We start from the raw sequence: 14,099 nt of genomic DNA on the forward strand, positions 1-14,099 counted from the left end.
TGTTAGTTTCATGAATTTCACCTGCGCAAAGGGAACATGGTTGTACAATGACCCTATGATCTTGAATCAATGTGTATCCTGAGGAGCTTAATGAATGTGTGCCTTGTTTCCTGTTGTTGACATATGTTGGCCCTGATACAGCAGTCATATGGAATCACTCAGCCTTCAGCTGCGCCCACTGACCCTGTGGAAATATTGATCTCTCTGACGTTGACTACTTTAATGACATTTAATTGAATACCTTTACAAAGTGTGTTTTAAAAAAGTGCAAATCATATTAAGAAGGGTTTTTAACCCCTTTAACACATAACCCACATCATCCTTGCTGATTGAAGTGGGGGTTTTTTTCAATACATTAACAAATTTTAAAGCTGTTCTGATGAACAGTTGTCAAGCAAGGCAAAGACAGAAATACAAACAAACCGACAGAGACTCCTTCCTGAATAGATTTGCATCTATGAGCTGTGAAGCCAGTGGCCTTGCTTGTCATCGAAAGGTCCTGGACGTTGTCTTTGCCTCCCTTCATCACAATCCCTCTACATGCTGTCTCTGATTGTATCTGTCTTTCTGTTTTCTCCCCCTCTCTGATACAGTGGAGATAGATGAGAACGATTGTTTTGGTGTGATGAAGCACAACCTTGTGTTTGCTTGCTCTGTGGATTCTCTCTCTCCCTGTTTACCTCTTGCATAGCCCGGCGGTGTGATAACAACCGCATAAGGCATCTGATAAATAGCAGCCAAGGTGAATATGGGAGAAGGTCATTATGTGCACGTGAGTGAAAACACTGCTTTCTAATAGATGAGCAGAGCGTATACCTGACTAACACACACAGTTACTTGCACACTAGTGTGGCGCCTGTTGCCTTTTATTAGCCTAATATCTGCATGATTGGCTGCAAGCAGTTATTTATTTCTTTTCCTGATAATACATTTTGTAACAATGCCGCTGCATGTATATAACTACTTTCTTCAGTCGAGTGCCTTTCTTGAGCACTTAGGCGATGCTCAAATCATGTTTGCTTTGAACACAGCTCAGTGTCGAGGACTGGTTTAATCTGCAGCAGAAGGGAGGAGACTTTTGTTCGTGCAAATGACTTTGAGCCTTTGAGCTCTGTTTCTGTCTTCAAACATACACTACCGTCTTCAACATGTCCTTGGCAAGTTTTTGAGCTCATGTATAGTGCTTCCTTCTCAGTGCAGCCGAATTTACAAAATGAGCAATCAGCATTATGTTTTGACAAGTTGTGATTGTCATCTTGTCATCTATTCAGAGTCATGCTTATCCTGTTGAGGAAAATACCATATTGCTTTCGATACACGTTTGTATTTTAAGGGATTTGAACAACATTTAAGGGATTATGTTGAAGAATAAATAGTGTTTTCGGTAATATTAAACTTAATATTTGAATATTGACATGTTTCCTCTTCAAACTTCAGGTCGAAGGTTTTATCTCAAATGTGGTTGAAGGCTAAAAATGCTAAGTTGTAGGTTTTGTCGTTGTATTAGAGACAAGTGAGGTGAAGAATTCCATATGAGTTCTTGGAGAGTGTAAAGGCAATTTTTTATCACATCTTTCTCCACATCTGTTGAAGATTGAATTAATACGGAAAATGATTAAAGACTCTCTGACTCTATATTTGAAGCTTCTATACTTTCTATCGGACATATATGAAGTAAAACAACAGGCAGGTCTAACTGAAGAGATGATGTACAAAAGTGAAATTGAGTTTTGACAGACGATAATTTCAGCAATGAGGGGTGATGTTGAACTGAATATCAGTTTGGCAGTCATAGACACAAGGAGCTAGACTTAAATGCTAAATATGATCACAGCAGTTCAAGTACAAGCAGCATGTTGAGGTAAAGCCTAGTAGTTCTCTTTTGTTGAATAAATAATTCATTCAGACCCACCAATAACACTACCTCTGCAGCTTGACTGTGTGTGTGTGTGTGTGTGTAGGTAGGTGTGTGTGTAGGTAGGTGTCTGTGTGTGTATACCGTATACATCTATATATAATAGTCTGTTGACAGTTGCTTTGGTGGCGTTTGTCTTTACTCATCAAGTAAGTGCTTCCAAGTGCTACCATGATGCATATATTTTATATTTAGCAGCTAAAATCAGTTTAAAACAGTTCATTTGATCCTCAGTGACTTTGATCCAAAGACTATCTCACTTATCTTAATGACTCTTTTATCTGCTGCCCTTCTCCTTGTGACATGTTCAATCTGTTAGTTTAAAGTTTTCCGAGTGTCTGCAAAAAGTCATCCCTATGCACACAAACACCAAAGCTGCAGAAAGGTCACTCAGCAAAGTTTAAACACAGTGCCAAAGATGACAAGTTCCTTTTTGATTAGTCACAACCAATGAAAGTCAGTCATCACTAAATCCTGCATGACTGGCACAGAGGGCCGTCTTTCAGGAACGTCCTCTCCCTAATGAAATCGTCACTGTCAGCTCTGTGGGGTCATCCACTTTAATACTGTAGTTTCACGGTCCACGCTTTGTTTCTTGAGAGCTACTGAGTCAGAGGGGATGGGACGGAGGGTTATTGCTGATTTCTCACGTCAGTGCTTTTAAGACCACCCAGGGGAGACAGCATGAAATGCAGGCTGTAAGGTGCTGAGATTTGGAGTGCTTGTAGAAAGAGGGGGCTGGATCTGAAATCTATTTCCCTGTACCGCTCTGGCTCTGAAATTGTTGTTGGAATAATGTTTTTAAACTTGATGTCCTTTGGGTCAAGTGTTTTTTTGTTTGATAAGCCAAGCTGATTTGCCCACTGTGACCATAAAAAATAAGCCAATGATAAGTAAGGAAGTAAGAAAAATGAAAAGTGTTGGTGAGAACGTATGAGGATGGATGAAGAGTTAAGATCTGTCAGGGTCTCTCTTCACTCCATTGATTTTTACTTCTTCCCGACCCATCAGTCAACCTCTTGTCTTTTTCCTTCAGTTCAGTCATTCCTCTTATTCTTATGCAGAATGGGGTGTTTAAAGGAGTCTCATTTGGTCGAAGAAGATGAGTAGCATAGTAATGCAAGAAAGTGTGTTAAATACTCATTCATCTTTTTTTATTTGTCTTTGCAGGTAATTGGCCAGCTTCCATGGGATTTGATGTCACCTTTAGAGTGGTTTAATTGAAGATGGAAACACTGGAGTCTGAGCTGACCTGCCCGATCTGCCTGGAGTTGTTTGAAGACCCTCTTCTCTTGCCCTGTGCTCACAGCCTGTGCTTCAACTGCGCCCACCGCATCCTGGTGTCCCACTGCTCCACCAGCAAACCCCTTGAGTCCATCTCGGCCTTTCAGTGCCCCACCTGTCGTTACGTCATCACGCTGAATCACCGCGGCCTGGAGGGCCTTAAGCGCAATGTGACGCTGCAGAACATCATTGATCGCTTTCAAAAGGCCTCCATCAGCGGCCCAAATTCCCCCACTGAGAGCCGCCGCGTGCAGCCGCAGCGGCCCTACACCGCCAACATTAGCGGAACGATAGCTGGAACGATTGGTGGTGGTGGCGGCGGTGGTGGTGGAGGCGGTGGAGGTGGAAGCAGCGCCCGGGGCAGCCCGGCCTCCTCCAGCCACTCCCACTCACATGCCAACCACACCAATCACGCTAATCATGCCAATCACGTCAACCACACCAACGCCAACCACAGCCCTGCTGTTGTTGCTAAAATGGATCCACGTATAAGCTGCCAGTTCTGCGAGCAGGACCCGCCACGTGAGGCCGTCAAGACTTGTGTCACATGCGAGGTGTCGTACTGCGACCGTTGCCTGCGTGCTACACATCCCAACAAGAAGCCGTTCACCAGCCACCGCCTGGTTGAGCCGGTGCCGGATACTCACATCCGTGGCCTAACCTGCTTGGAGCACGAAAACGAGAAGGTCAACATGTACTGCCTGGTGGACGACCAGCTCATCTGTGCCCTCTGCAAGCTGGTGGGACGTCACCGAGAGCACCAGGTGTCCTCGCTTACTGAACGCTTCGATAAGCTCAAGGTTGGTCCTTTTTAGTTTTCAAAGCGTGCGATACAGTTTATATCAGCAACTATGTCTGTATACTGCCCCTTTTTGTGCTGTTTGGATCTTTCTCATTGGAAAGGGTAAGTCTCCATCTGTAGCTAGACTGTAAGAAGAGAAATGAATGATTTAATGTTTGGCTTTGAAGCCTTTTTCACAAAGAGGGCTCTCATTTAAAGCTTGCATCATTCATTATGATATCTTTGCTTTCCGTTAAATCTTTAATCTATCCACTCCTTCCTTGGGGATGTTCATTTGTGCATTCTGTCGACGATGAACTTTCAGTACTGCCACAGTTGCATCATACACACTCACGCCAGCTTTTGTTCAGCAAGAAGGGCAGAGAGAAAGATCACAAACAGTGAGAGCGAGAGAGAAAAAGAGAAAGGGGAGGAGGGACAATGTGGATGGTGTGCTGGTGAGAAGGGCAGTTAGAGAGACGGAGAGCTATAGGGAGGCCGTCATTATAATAGTCGATGAGCTGGCATTCCCTGTAGTTACTGAGCTGTCAGAGGCTCTGCGTAAAGTCCAGGACTGCTGAATCAGGATGAAAAACAACAGAGAGAGGCACAAGCTGGAGCTTAATCTACCACTAAAGACCTACAACAGCCCGCCCTCAAAACTTCTACTAGAAGTGTGTTTTTCTTTTGTGGACTTTTCATGCAGCCTTCAAAAAAGAAGCAGTACGACTGACGAAACTCTAGCATAATTCAGACACATCAAATAATATAATGATTAAACATTTTGGATTTGCTTTTTTACTGTTCTATTTAATCCTCCCATAATTTAATTCACAAAGAAAAAAACAAAACATTTTTATTGCTTAAATGCTACCAGTTTAATTTCGGTGTTTTGTGTGAATGCTGGTGTTTTGTTTTGCTATAGCTACCTGGGTAATGTGTTTGTAAGGATGAATCTGTAAAAAAAACAAAAACCTTCCAGGAATATTTTCAATAACCTTGACTGTGCCTGCTCGTGCTTTTGATTTTGCCTCATTATTTTGTGAACTTCATACTGTCAAGCCAAAGATCCCCTAGATTAAACACATTTCATTGATGTTTTCTGTCCTGGGAGGTAATGCCACTGTTGGAATGCGGCACATAAATGGCATTGTGTTGCACACAGGGGCATGCTCGGCTGTATAAAAGCTCTGCATCATCAATTTAAAAGCTCTCTTTTGAAAAGCAGTGTTTTTGGAGGTGAATGGAATTTTGTTTTTCAAAGAAAGTGCGCTGTAATGGTCTCACATTTCGAGACTTGAGGCATGTTTTTCTGTCTACATTACAGAACTGTGGGTGTTAGCACTATAAGCAGCATTTCAACACATATTTTGATATTCCATTTGCAAACGAAAATATCCATCATTTGGATCTAGAGGTGAACACAACAACAGCAGTGATGATGTTAGAAGCATTGAGTGTCTTTTTTTTTTTGTCAGGAAAAGAGATCCAACATTATGTATGTTTGATAATTTAGGTTCGCAAGAGTTAGCCCTTTACTCACTGTTTTTCAGGAAAAAAAAACAGATAAAATAATCAAGCAATCCACCTATCATCGCAGTTTATTTTCACAAGCATTACTCCTTTTTTTTAACACCCACCACCCATGTCTGCCACCGCACTCCCACTGACTGTGTGAGAGTTCACTCTAAGTAGCTAGCTCTCTCTGCTCTGTGGCTCATAGCTGGCTGCGGTTCTTTTCAACTTTCCTCAGCCAAGGCTTTGAACTCTCTTGACTTTGAAATCCCCAATCTAGCCCAAATCTAGGAGGAGCCAAAGTCCCAGCCCAAGCTTCAGCTCAGCACACCAGTGGCAGTGGCAGCCAACTTATAATCTTCTTCTCTCTCATGGCGAGGGAGAGGAGAAGAAGTTCTTCAAGTGCAAAGCTAATCGTGGAAGATGTAGGTCAAAAAACGGGGTGTCGCTCCCCCTGCATTCACGGTTTCCACTGTTTCCTGTTCTGCAAGAATAATATTTGTTGAAACAATCTTGGTAAAGTTAAGTCAATTTATGACAACATTATGTCACTAACGCTGTCATAAACTGCAATACCCTTTTCAGCGCCTCTAATTTGCTGCCAGTCGGTAGGACTATATAATTGGACTTGGTTGCCTCAGTTTGACCCCAGTCTGCCTCTATTTGATCTTCGACCTCTGTATTACCCTTCACATCATGTCCTCAGTCTGCTGTGTACACTGGAAGCTATTCTGTCACTAAATGATTTCTCTCACATTAAAGGGAAAGGTAAGCTTCCCTTGGGCAAGGAAGGTGGATATTTCAGTGGAGAAAAAGAGCCAAGAATTGCCAGTGCTGTAAAAAAAAAAAAAAAAGAAGAAGAAAAGAAAGACAAGAAGGTGGCAAGTGAGTGAATTCCCAAGGTGGCTGTTAAGCAGAGCTCTGTGCTCAGAAGCAACAACATTTGTGTCTTATAATTGGTAGACCTTGGTGATAGTGTTTTACTTTGATACTCTTAAAAGACTGCAGATTAAAAATACTTCTCCCTAGATTTTATTTGTTTTCACACAATCAGATTCATTGAAACTACTTCCAGCTAACATTCTCCCATGGCAATGAATGTTTCATCACCTACTGCCTTGAGAGTGTCTACTGAAGGCTAATTAGAATGCAATTTCGATACTTTTTTTTGGCAGCCTGACATTCATTTTCAGGGGCTGAAGTTTGATTTGTGTGAACTCAGCACAGATGTAAGTCTTGCATGTGTGAGGCTACACTGGGAGGTGAAAACAAGTTTGACACCAAAGGTGCATCATTGCAGGCAACATACAGTATCTTCCAGTCATGAGCGGTCACAATTTCACAGTTACATATTCAGCTTGATAAACTTTTTGAGAGATATGTAGCAGCCAGTTAGATTAGCTGTAGATTCGCTTGGGGATTTCACTATAATTTTCCTGAAAGCTGTTGCTAACTAACCAGTTGCTAATGCTAATAAACACTCCTGCACATTGTGTGATAACATGTAAACTAGTGACCTTTAGAGGTGCTGGCATGAAATATTAAAAACACACTCGATGTTAGACCCTGTTTCTACAAAGAGCATCTAGTAACCACTGTGTGATTTGAGAAAGACACCTTATTACCAATAATTGCTGTGTTAGAAGAGAACAGAGAGAGCCAGGAGCAGCTGAGGGAGAGCATAGAAACAATGAAATAGGGATATGATAATAAATGGATAACATCACAGTTTCCCTCAGTTAATTGACTGACTCTCAGGTTTTTGGGGGTTTTGAAGTGTGTGCGCTTGAGTATTGAGTGCTAATGAGGCAACATGGTTGAAAAGGCTGTAACAGGGCTGGCACATGTGTGACACCGAGATCAGCACTTGAAGTAAGAGTGAGATAAATTTAAAGACTCCTAAGATTAGACTCATGGAGCGCATGGGCTGTAACCCTACAGAAACGGGATTTGTCATTGAAATTGTGCATGCGCGCGAGTTTGTGTGTGTCCAAGGTCTTGACAGGTCTCATGCGTATTTCAACCAGATGATAAGTCTGTTCAGTTTAGGAGTAGAATGAAGAAATATGCAGAACGTTTCCAAGCGATTATTGGATTAATTCCTGTTTTGACAGAGGAAAGTCAAAGCATACTGACAACCAACGCCCTCCCACCCCCCACTCCCCCTCTGCCTTTTTGCTTTCTAACTTTTCCCTCTCTTCATTTCTCTTAGTCCCCCCAGCCCTGCTCCTCTTCCTGTTATCCCCTCTGCTTTCTTCCTTCACACCCCCTCACTCCTCTCCATCTTCCACTTCTCCTCCATGTAAGCTCCTTAAGGCACTGTCTAACTCTTTCCAGTGCAATGTTTTCCTCATGCTGCTTGAGCTGCTGACTCCACTCCTGCTGTATTTACACTTGTTTGCTTTTGCTCAATCCAGAAGTGAGATTTTGCATTTGTGCACTCACAGCAGACGTATCCATGTGCATTTAATCCCCCACAAACACAACTGTCCTTTCTCTCCTTTTACACATTTATATACAAGGACATGTGCAAAATTAGAGATCAGCTCACCAAATCTTATCACAGCCAGAAATGATTTAAAGAGGGAAATTAAAGGCTAAAGAGTCAACTGCACAACCAGGCAAAATTCTTTCATGCACTCTTAATTTCCTCCTTATTTCCCCCTCATACACACACTCCTTCTCTCTGCTGCATGTCCTCCCTTTCTGTCACTATATTTCTCTCTTTCTCACTGTTGCATGTAGGGACACAAACATCAGCCTTCACACCTACTTTCTATCACCCTCTTTCCTCTCTCTCTCTCTCTCTCTCTCTCTCTCTCTCTCTCTCTCTCTCTCTCTCTCTCTCTCTCTCTCTCTATCCTCTCCTTTCTCTCCCTCAGTTTGGCCCCTGGCCAGTCTATCTTGTTTTGGGTTACGCCGCTCTTTCGCAACCGCCACTGTCGCCCACAAACCCACATTCACTGCTGCAGCATATTGTCAGTGAGAGAAAGCCCGACAGTGCTTTTGTGTGTAATGTGTGATGTGTATATATGAATGCCTTTAAGCCTGGGAGCAGAATTTACAGGTGTGTATCTGTGTGTGTGTGAGGGGATGATCATGTGTGTCGAAGCAGATGCTATTAGACCTGACGTGAGGAGTGATTGTGAACCGGGTGTGTGAAGCCAAGGGAAATCATGGCTGTATGTGGAGAACAGTGTGAGATGGAGCACACTTAGTCATGCCGACGGAGGCAACGAGGATAGAAAAAGCTTTTACTGTCTGTGTGAGTCTATGTGCATTGGAGAATTCTCAATGTGTTTGCGCATGAGAAAGTGCCCATATTTCACTTTTACATTGTCAATATATCATGCATGTGTTGTGAAAATATGTCACGCCGGTCAATGCAACTTAGTGTGTCATGAATAAAAGACCGATCTAATCTCCGCCTTTGTATCATTCCTGAGCTTACCAGAATGCTCTTAAGTGTCCTGTTGTCTACAGGGATACAATAAAAAGTAGAAAGAGGAGTAAAACTGACAGTACTCATCTTGACTTTTTTCATTTCACTGGGTTGTACAAACCCTCTCATCATGCATACCTTTTATTCTCAGTTACATTGAGTGTGTCCCAATACTCACCATGATGGTTCTTGTAAGCTACTGAAATAGATCCCTTCAAAGCAAGATAAAATATGCTTAATTTACTTTGAAAACGCTACTTTAATTCATACTTAATAATGTACAAATTCAGAAAACAATATTTGAAAAAAATCATTTTCATTTCAAGGTCTATTTATCTGACATTTTACTGTGACGTTATGTGTGCTTGGTCTGCCATACTTAGATAACCTCCAAGTATAAAATATTTTAAAATATATATTTTTTTTGAGTTTTTGCATCAAATTGTTCAACTTCCTGACTTACATGTAAGCACAAAGTATTTTGGGCCATCAACCTCAGTCTGTGTTCTGGTGTTTGTCTTTAAATCGAAGCTTGCTGGATTAATTTCCTATTCATTTTGTCTTGTTCCACTTCTCTTAAACATTTTTTTTTGTCACAAGGTTTATGCTAAAATTCAGACACTTGAAAAATTGTGCTGAGTGTATTTTAGGCTTAGTCTATAAGAGGCTGACAATTTAGCAAAGCTTGCTTGACTATCTGACACTCTTGACATTCAGTAAATCCATTTTAACTGCAGCAGCTGGAGGACTGGAAAGCAAACAAACTCTCTATATGTTTTCTTAAACACAGAACTCAACACCAAAAAGCAATCTATATTCCATGTCTGTTCTTAAATTACATCATCTGCTTTGTTTTTCTACAGTTGCTGTATTGTTTATATAAAACAGGGTTTGTAAGGATGCATGGTAGGTCATAAACTCATCACTATGGATTTATTTCAGTCAGAGGGCTCTCAGCTACACACCACAATATAAGAGGATTTACACATTAATCAACAGTGGAAAGTCATCCTGCTATGCTGATGTTATTTTCCACTGGCAGGCAATCATTTGGATGCCATCCTTTCATATAGTGCCACATTATTTGCCTGTAATATCTGATGAGCAAGCGATTTCTAGTATTAATCTGCAACCATGTGTAGCACAAATCACATTTAAATGAGAGGAGGAGGGAGAGAACTGATGACACAGGCACTCCACAAATATTACTTTGAGGCTTGGTATAGACATTAGAAATACACTAATTTGAATCACACAAGACGTTTCATTTTGTTTAGGGCTTAACATCAGTGGACAAGAAAACAAAATATAGCAAGAATATTTAAACCTAGTCTAGAGTGTGATTCACACAAAGTCAGAAGTTGAGTTTGTTTTCTCCTTGGTACATGTTTTGGTGAATGTGCGTGATGGGTTGTGCGTTCTGTTGTGAGCCTGCCAGACAGGAACAGTGTGTCGCCACTGGGAATATACTTAGTCTGAACTAATGACACCGGAGTGAGATGAGCAGCACGTCTTCTCGGGCCTCAGGACACCAGGGATCACTGAATCATTCTCAAACTTAAAATAGCATGATGGTTAGTCTTCTCTGAGCTGCACCCATGGGAGCGGTCATGATAGTTCAATAATCGTTTTCTTCATTAAATCCTCATTGTTATGATAGTTGAACAGTGAATTCTAAGCAGTTTTTTTCTCTCTCTGTTGGAATAATACGCGTATACCAATTGATATCACAATAAACTAAATCAAATCTTATGGAATTCAGGCAGCAGCTAACTCTTTGAATGCTTTCTACTTAGCAGCATACAGCCGCCTTGCAAGGTTAGTGGCCGGTCAGATAATGCTAGCAACTTAATAGGGAGTTGTGTTGACAGCATCAGATTACAAAAATTGTAGCACCATAAGCTAGATAATAACATTATTTGCGAAAACTTAAAAAAAATCCACAGTATTGATTATTGTGGGACTGAGCCTGACGTAGTTTAACTCTATTGTCTCTTTCATCTACTGATAGAAAAACTCACTTGGTGTTTAATCAGGTCTTCATGCTCTCCCTGAAACTTTAAATTCAGTGCATGTAAAAACTGTATGATGTAGACTGCAGCTGATTGCTTTCTTTGTTGTGACAGTCACTTCTTATGCTCCATTTTCACCATGGAGTACTTCCATTGTTGAAAGGCAGCGGCTCTGTCCACTTTAGTTTTGGCTCCAAGAGACAGCTGGTCTCTTTTGGTAACAGCTTGTCTGTTGCAACTTCTTGAAATGTAAAACACATCATTTTGCATTCAGCAGAGAAGCAAGGAACCCAGTGACACTGAGTGTCAAGAGCAGCAAATGGCCAAAAACTGGATAAGGGCCAGTACAAACAGCTACTTAAGTTAGTGAGAAACCAATCTTGTCTGCTTGCATCACACTCGGTTAAACATCATCTCACTTCTCTGTGAAGTCCAATCAATCAGCTAACTGTTGGCTGAGGTCAAAACAAAAGTGAGGAGTGAAAAATGAGTACAACACGGGAGAAGAGTCGATCAAAAAGTAATATTGGCGGAAGAAGAACGGGTGTGTTTCTTTAAAAAAAAAGTCCCAACTCTTTTGTTGGTCTGCATTGATCTCCACATGGGCAGCCATTATTTTAGGATTTGGTTTCCTTCCAGTTGCTTTGCTGCGGTCATACCACTGTGTGCACAGTATACCCAAACTTTAAAAAGTTCACATTTTTTAAAATGTTTTTTTTTTTTTTTTTTGGCAGAATGATCTCAATTAAAGAGATGACTGTCCTGATCGTGTCCTTTTAGTCATCACACTGAAATGTAAATGGTTTTTGAAAGATGTGAGATGTTTTGGCTGCTGGAGGAGAATTACAGGCTCCCACATTGTTCTCAGACATTTTGTTCTGGGTCAGACACAGCTGCCTTGGACAAAAAATCTTCATGCATTCCATTCCCATGAATGTCTTTCTTCCTGAAACGAGCACATTGCATTTCCAAACACACATACGTTGCACACACACAAATGTGAGCAACATTATTTAACACAGTCACATAAACAAAAAGAAAGTTTAGCACGCCTGCAAATTAAACAAAGGCCATTATGAAACGGCCTGCAACAAAATGAACAATCTGTTGTTTATTTTTAGACAGCATGTGGCAGTGTGATAAATGTTCTAAATAGTATGTGTATTGTAGGGTGTGACATTTTTATAGTAGATTATACATTTAAGAAAGTAGGAAAAATTGGAAGTTTATGTTGTGAATGTCTTTTTTTTGTTTGTTTTTAATTCTAATTACTCATCTACCATGATTATTGTCTTCCAGAAAGGGCTGTATCAGAGCACAACCAGAAATAAAAAGTCAATTTGTCTAGAAAATGCCACTATTGTATTTTTCTACCAAACACACAAATTAATTTGTTTGCATTTAAATGTATATTTGGGAGGGGAACAAAAAAAAACGAGTCCCTGCTTCTCTGTGTTAAACAAGATGTTACCACAACATGAACTCTTGACTGAAAGGGAACCTGTGAATCCTCTGAAGGCCACGAAGCGTCTCTGCTGTGTGCCTGAGTCACAGTGTTAAATCAAGATGCTGTTTGGATCAACAAGATTTCAGGCCGGATTCTTCTTCAGGAACAGCCGGGGGGGGGGGGGGTCGGGCAGCAAGACAATATGTCCATGAATTGACATTGCAAACTTCCCTACCTGGGAGCTTGTTCATTTCACGGCACCGAGAGATTGAGAACACAGGTTAACTGCTCTGTGCTCTGATGTCCCCCTGCTCTTAAAGCCAGTGAAAAAGGGGGTTTGCTGATGCATGCTTAATAACATACAGGGCTCTTTTTTTATGGCTTCTAAAAAAGGACACATCAAACATCCCCTCTTGCAGGCGTGGTACTGACAGCAGCAGCCATCAGCCTGTCTGTTAAAACTTAGCAGACACACACAGACACAGACACATTTTTTTTAATGTATCTTTTCTTTCTCCTGTCATGATGCTTTTGATGTCTTGTGTAAAGCACTTTGAATTGACTTGTTGTTGAAATGTGCTATATAAATGAACTTGCCTTGCCTACTTATGAGGTCATGCATATAGCACAAATACGGAATCACTGTCTGTATACTCACAGAGAATCTAGGCAAAGAGATGATCTTCTCGTAGTATTATTATATCATTTATGAAAAAGAAATCATGTTAAAAGGATACAGATACAGCCCCTGTTTAAAGAAGAAGAACTTTTTCTGTTATTGATAATGCAGTATTTTCTTTATTCATCTCAAGAGATGAATCACAAGATGTTAAAAGTGACTGAGATGGGGTCGTTAAAGGTAGATCAATATACAGTACGGTATTCAGTAACACAAATAGAAACATACGCACACTTTCTCTGTATGTGAAAGCCCAGTGTGTGTTCCAGTCACCTCTCTGCACCTTCTAAAGATATTTCCCTGTGGAATAACACATCCAACAGAGCTCATAAAAGCCATCAAGCTAATGTAATTCCTTTTTTTATTACCCAGTCCTTCATTGTCCTATAACCCAACCACAGCAGGGAAAAAGTATATTTTGTTTCACAAATTATGTCTTCAATTCTGCAGCTTCTGGATTCTTCATTTTAATTGTGTACAGCTTCAAACCTCTAACTTCTGTCTTCAGTCCCAAATGTGAACACATTATGGGTCTTTTTAAAGCCAATTCTGACTGCTATTTGTTGCAGAGCATCTGTTTAAATCAAACCCAAGACTGTGTTCACTTAAATTATGAGATGATCATTCAGAATAGTTTTAACTTAAAACACACAGACTTTGTTTTGTTTTACAGTTTTTGACCAGCAGGAACATCCCTGGAAAGTTTTTTTTTTTTTTTTTTGGCTTACACATAGGAAGTTCAGTTCCTCTGGGAGTCGTACACTTAGGAATGTCTGCTCTTGATTTCGACGCCAGAAAGCCCACCGCATAGGATCGCAGGAATGCTGGGAATGTTTCTTTCCGATTTGCTCTGATCTCTGTTACCATCCCAAACACTGTCCAAAGTGGTTCCCTCCACTGTAACTTCTGGGGTCAAGCCAAATCAGGAATGCTCAGCAGTAAATCTAAGCCTTGGCTTGGATTATGTGATGTTTCATTTCCATAAGTACACTTGAGCTGGGATTCTAGCACGCGAAATATAAGG

General features: G+C 41.0%; 1 protein-coding gene across 4 annotated transcripts in view; it reads left to right on the top strand.

Annotated features, from left to right (window-relative positions):
• The window catches only part of mid2 (midline 2), a 124,438-nt gene that overhangs the window by 58,599 nt on the left and 51,740 nt on the right, over positions 1–14,099 (top strand). For all 4 annotated transcript variants that reach the window (XM_079351588.1, XM_079351587.1, XM_079351586.1 and 1 more), the window contains one exon: positions 3,086–3,999. In XM_079351588.1, coding sequence (XP_079207714.1) covers positions 3,142–3,999 — 858 coding nt within the window. In that variant the 5' untranslated portion in view covers positions 3,086–3,141. The remainder of the gene's footprint in view (positions 1–3,085; positions 4,000–14,099) is intronic.

Source organism: Symphodus melops, assembly GCF_947650265.1.
Source record: "Symphodus melops genome assembly, chromosome: 9".
Lineage (NCBI taxonomy): Eukaryota > Metazoa > Chordata > Actinopteri > Labriformes > Labridae > Symphodus > Symphodus melops.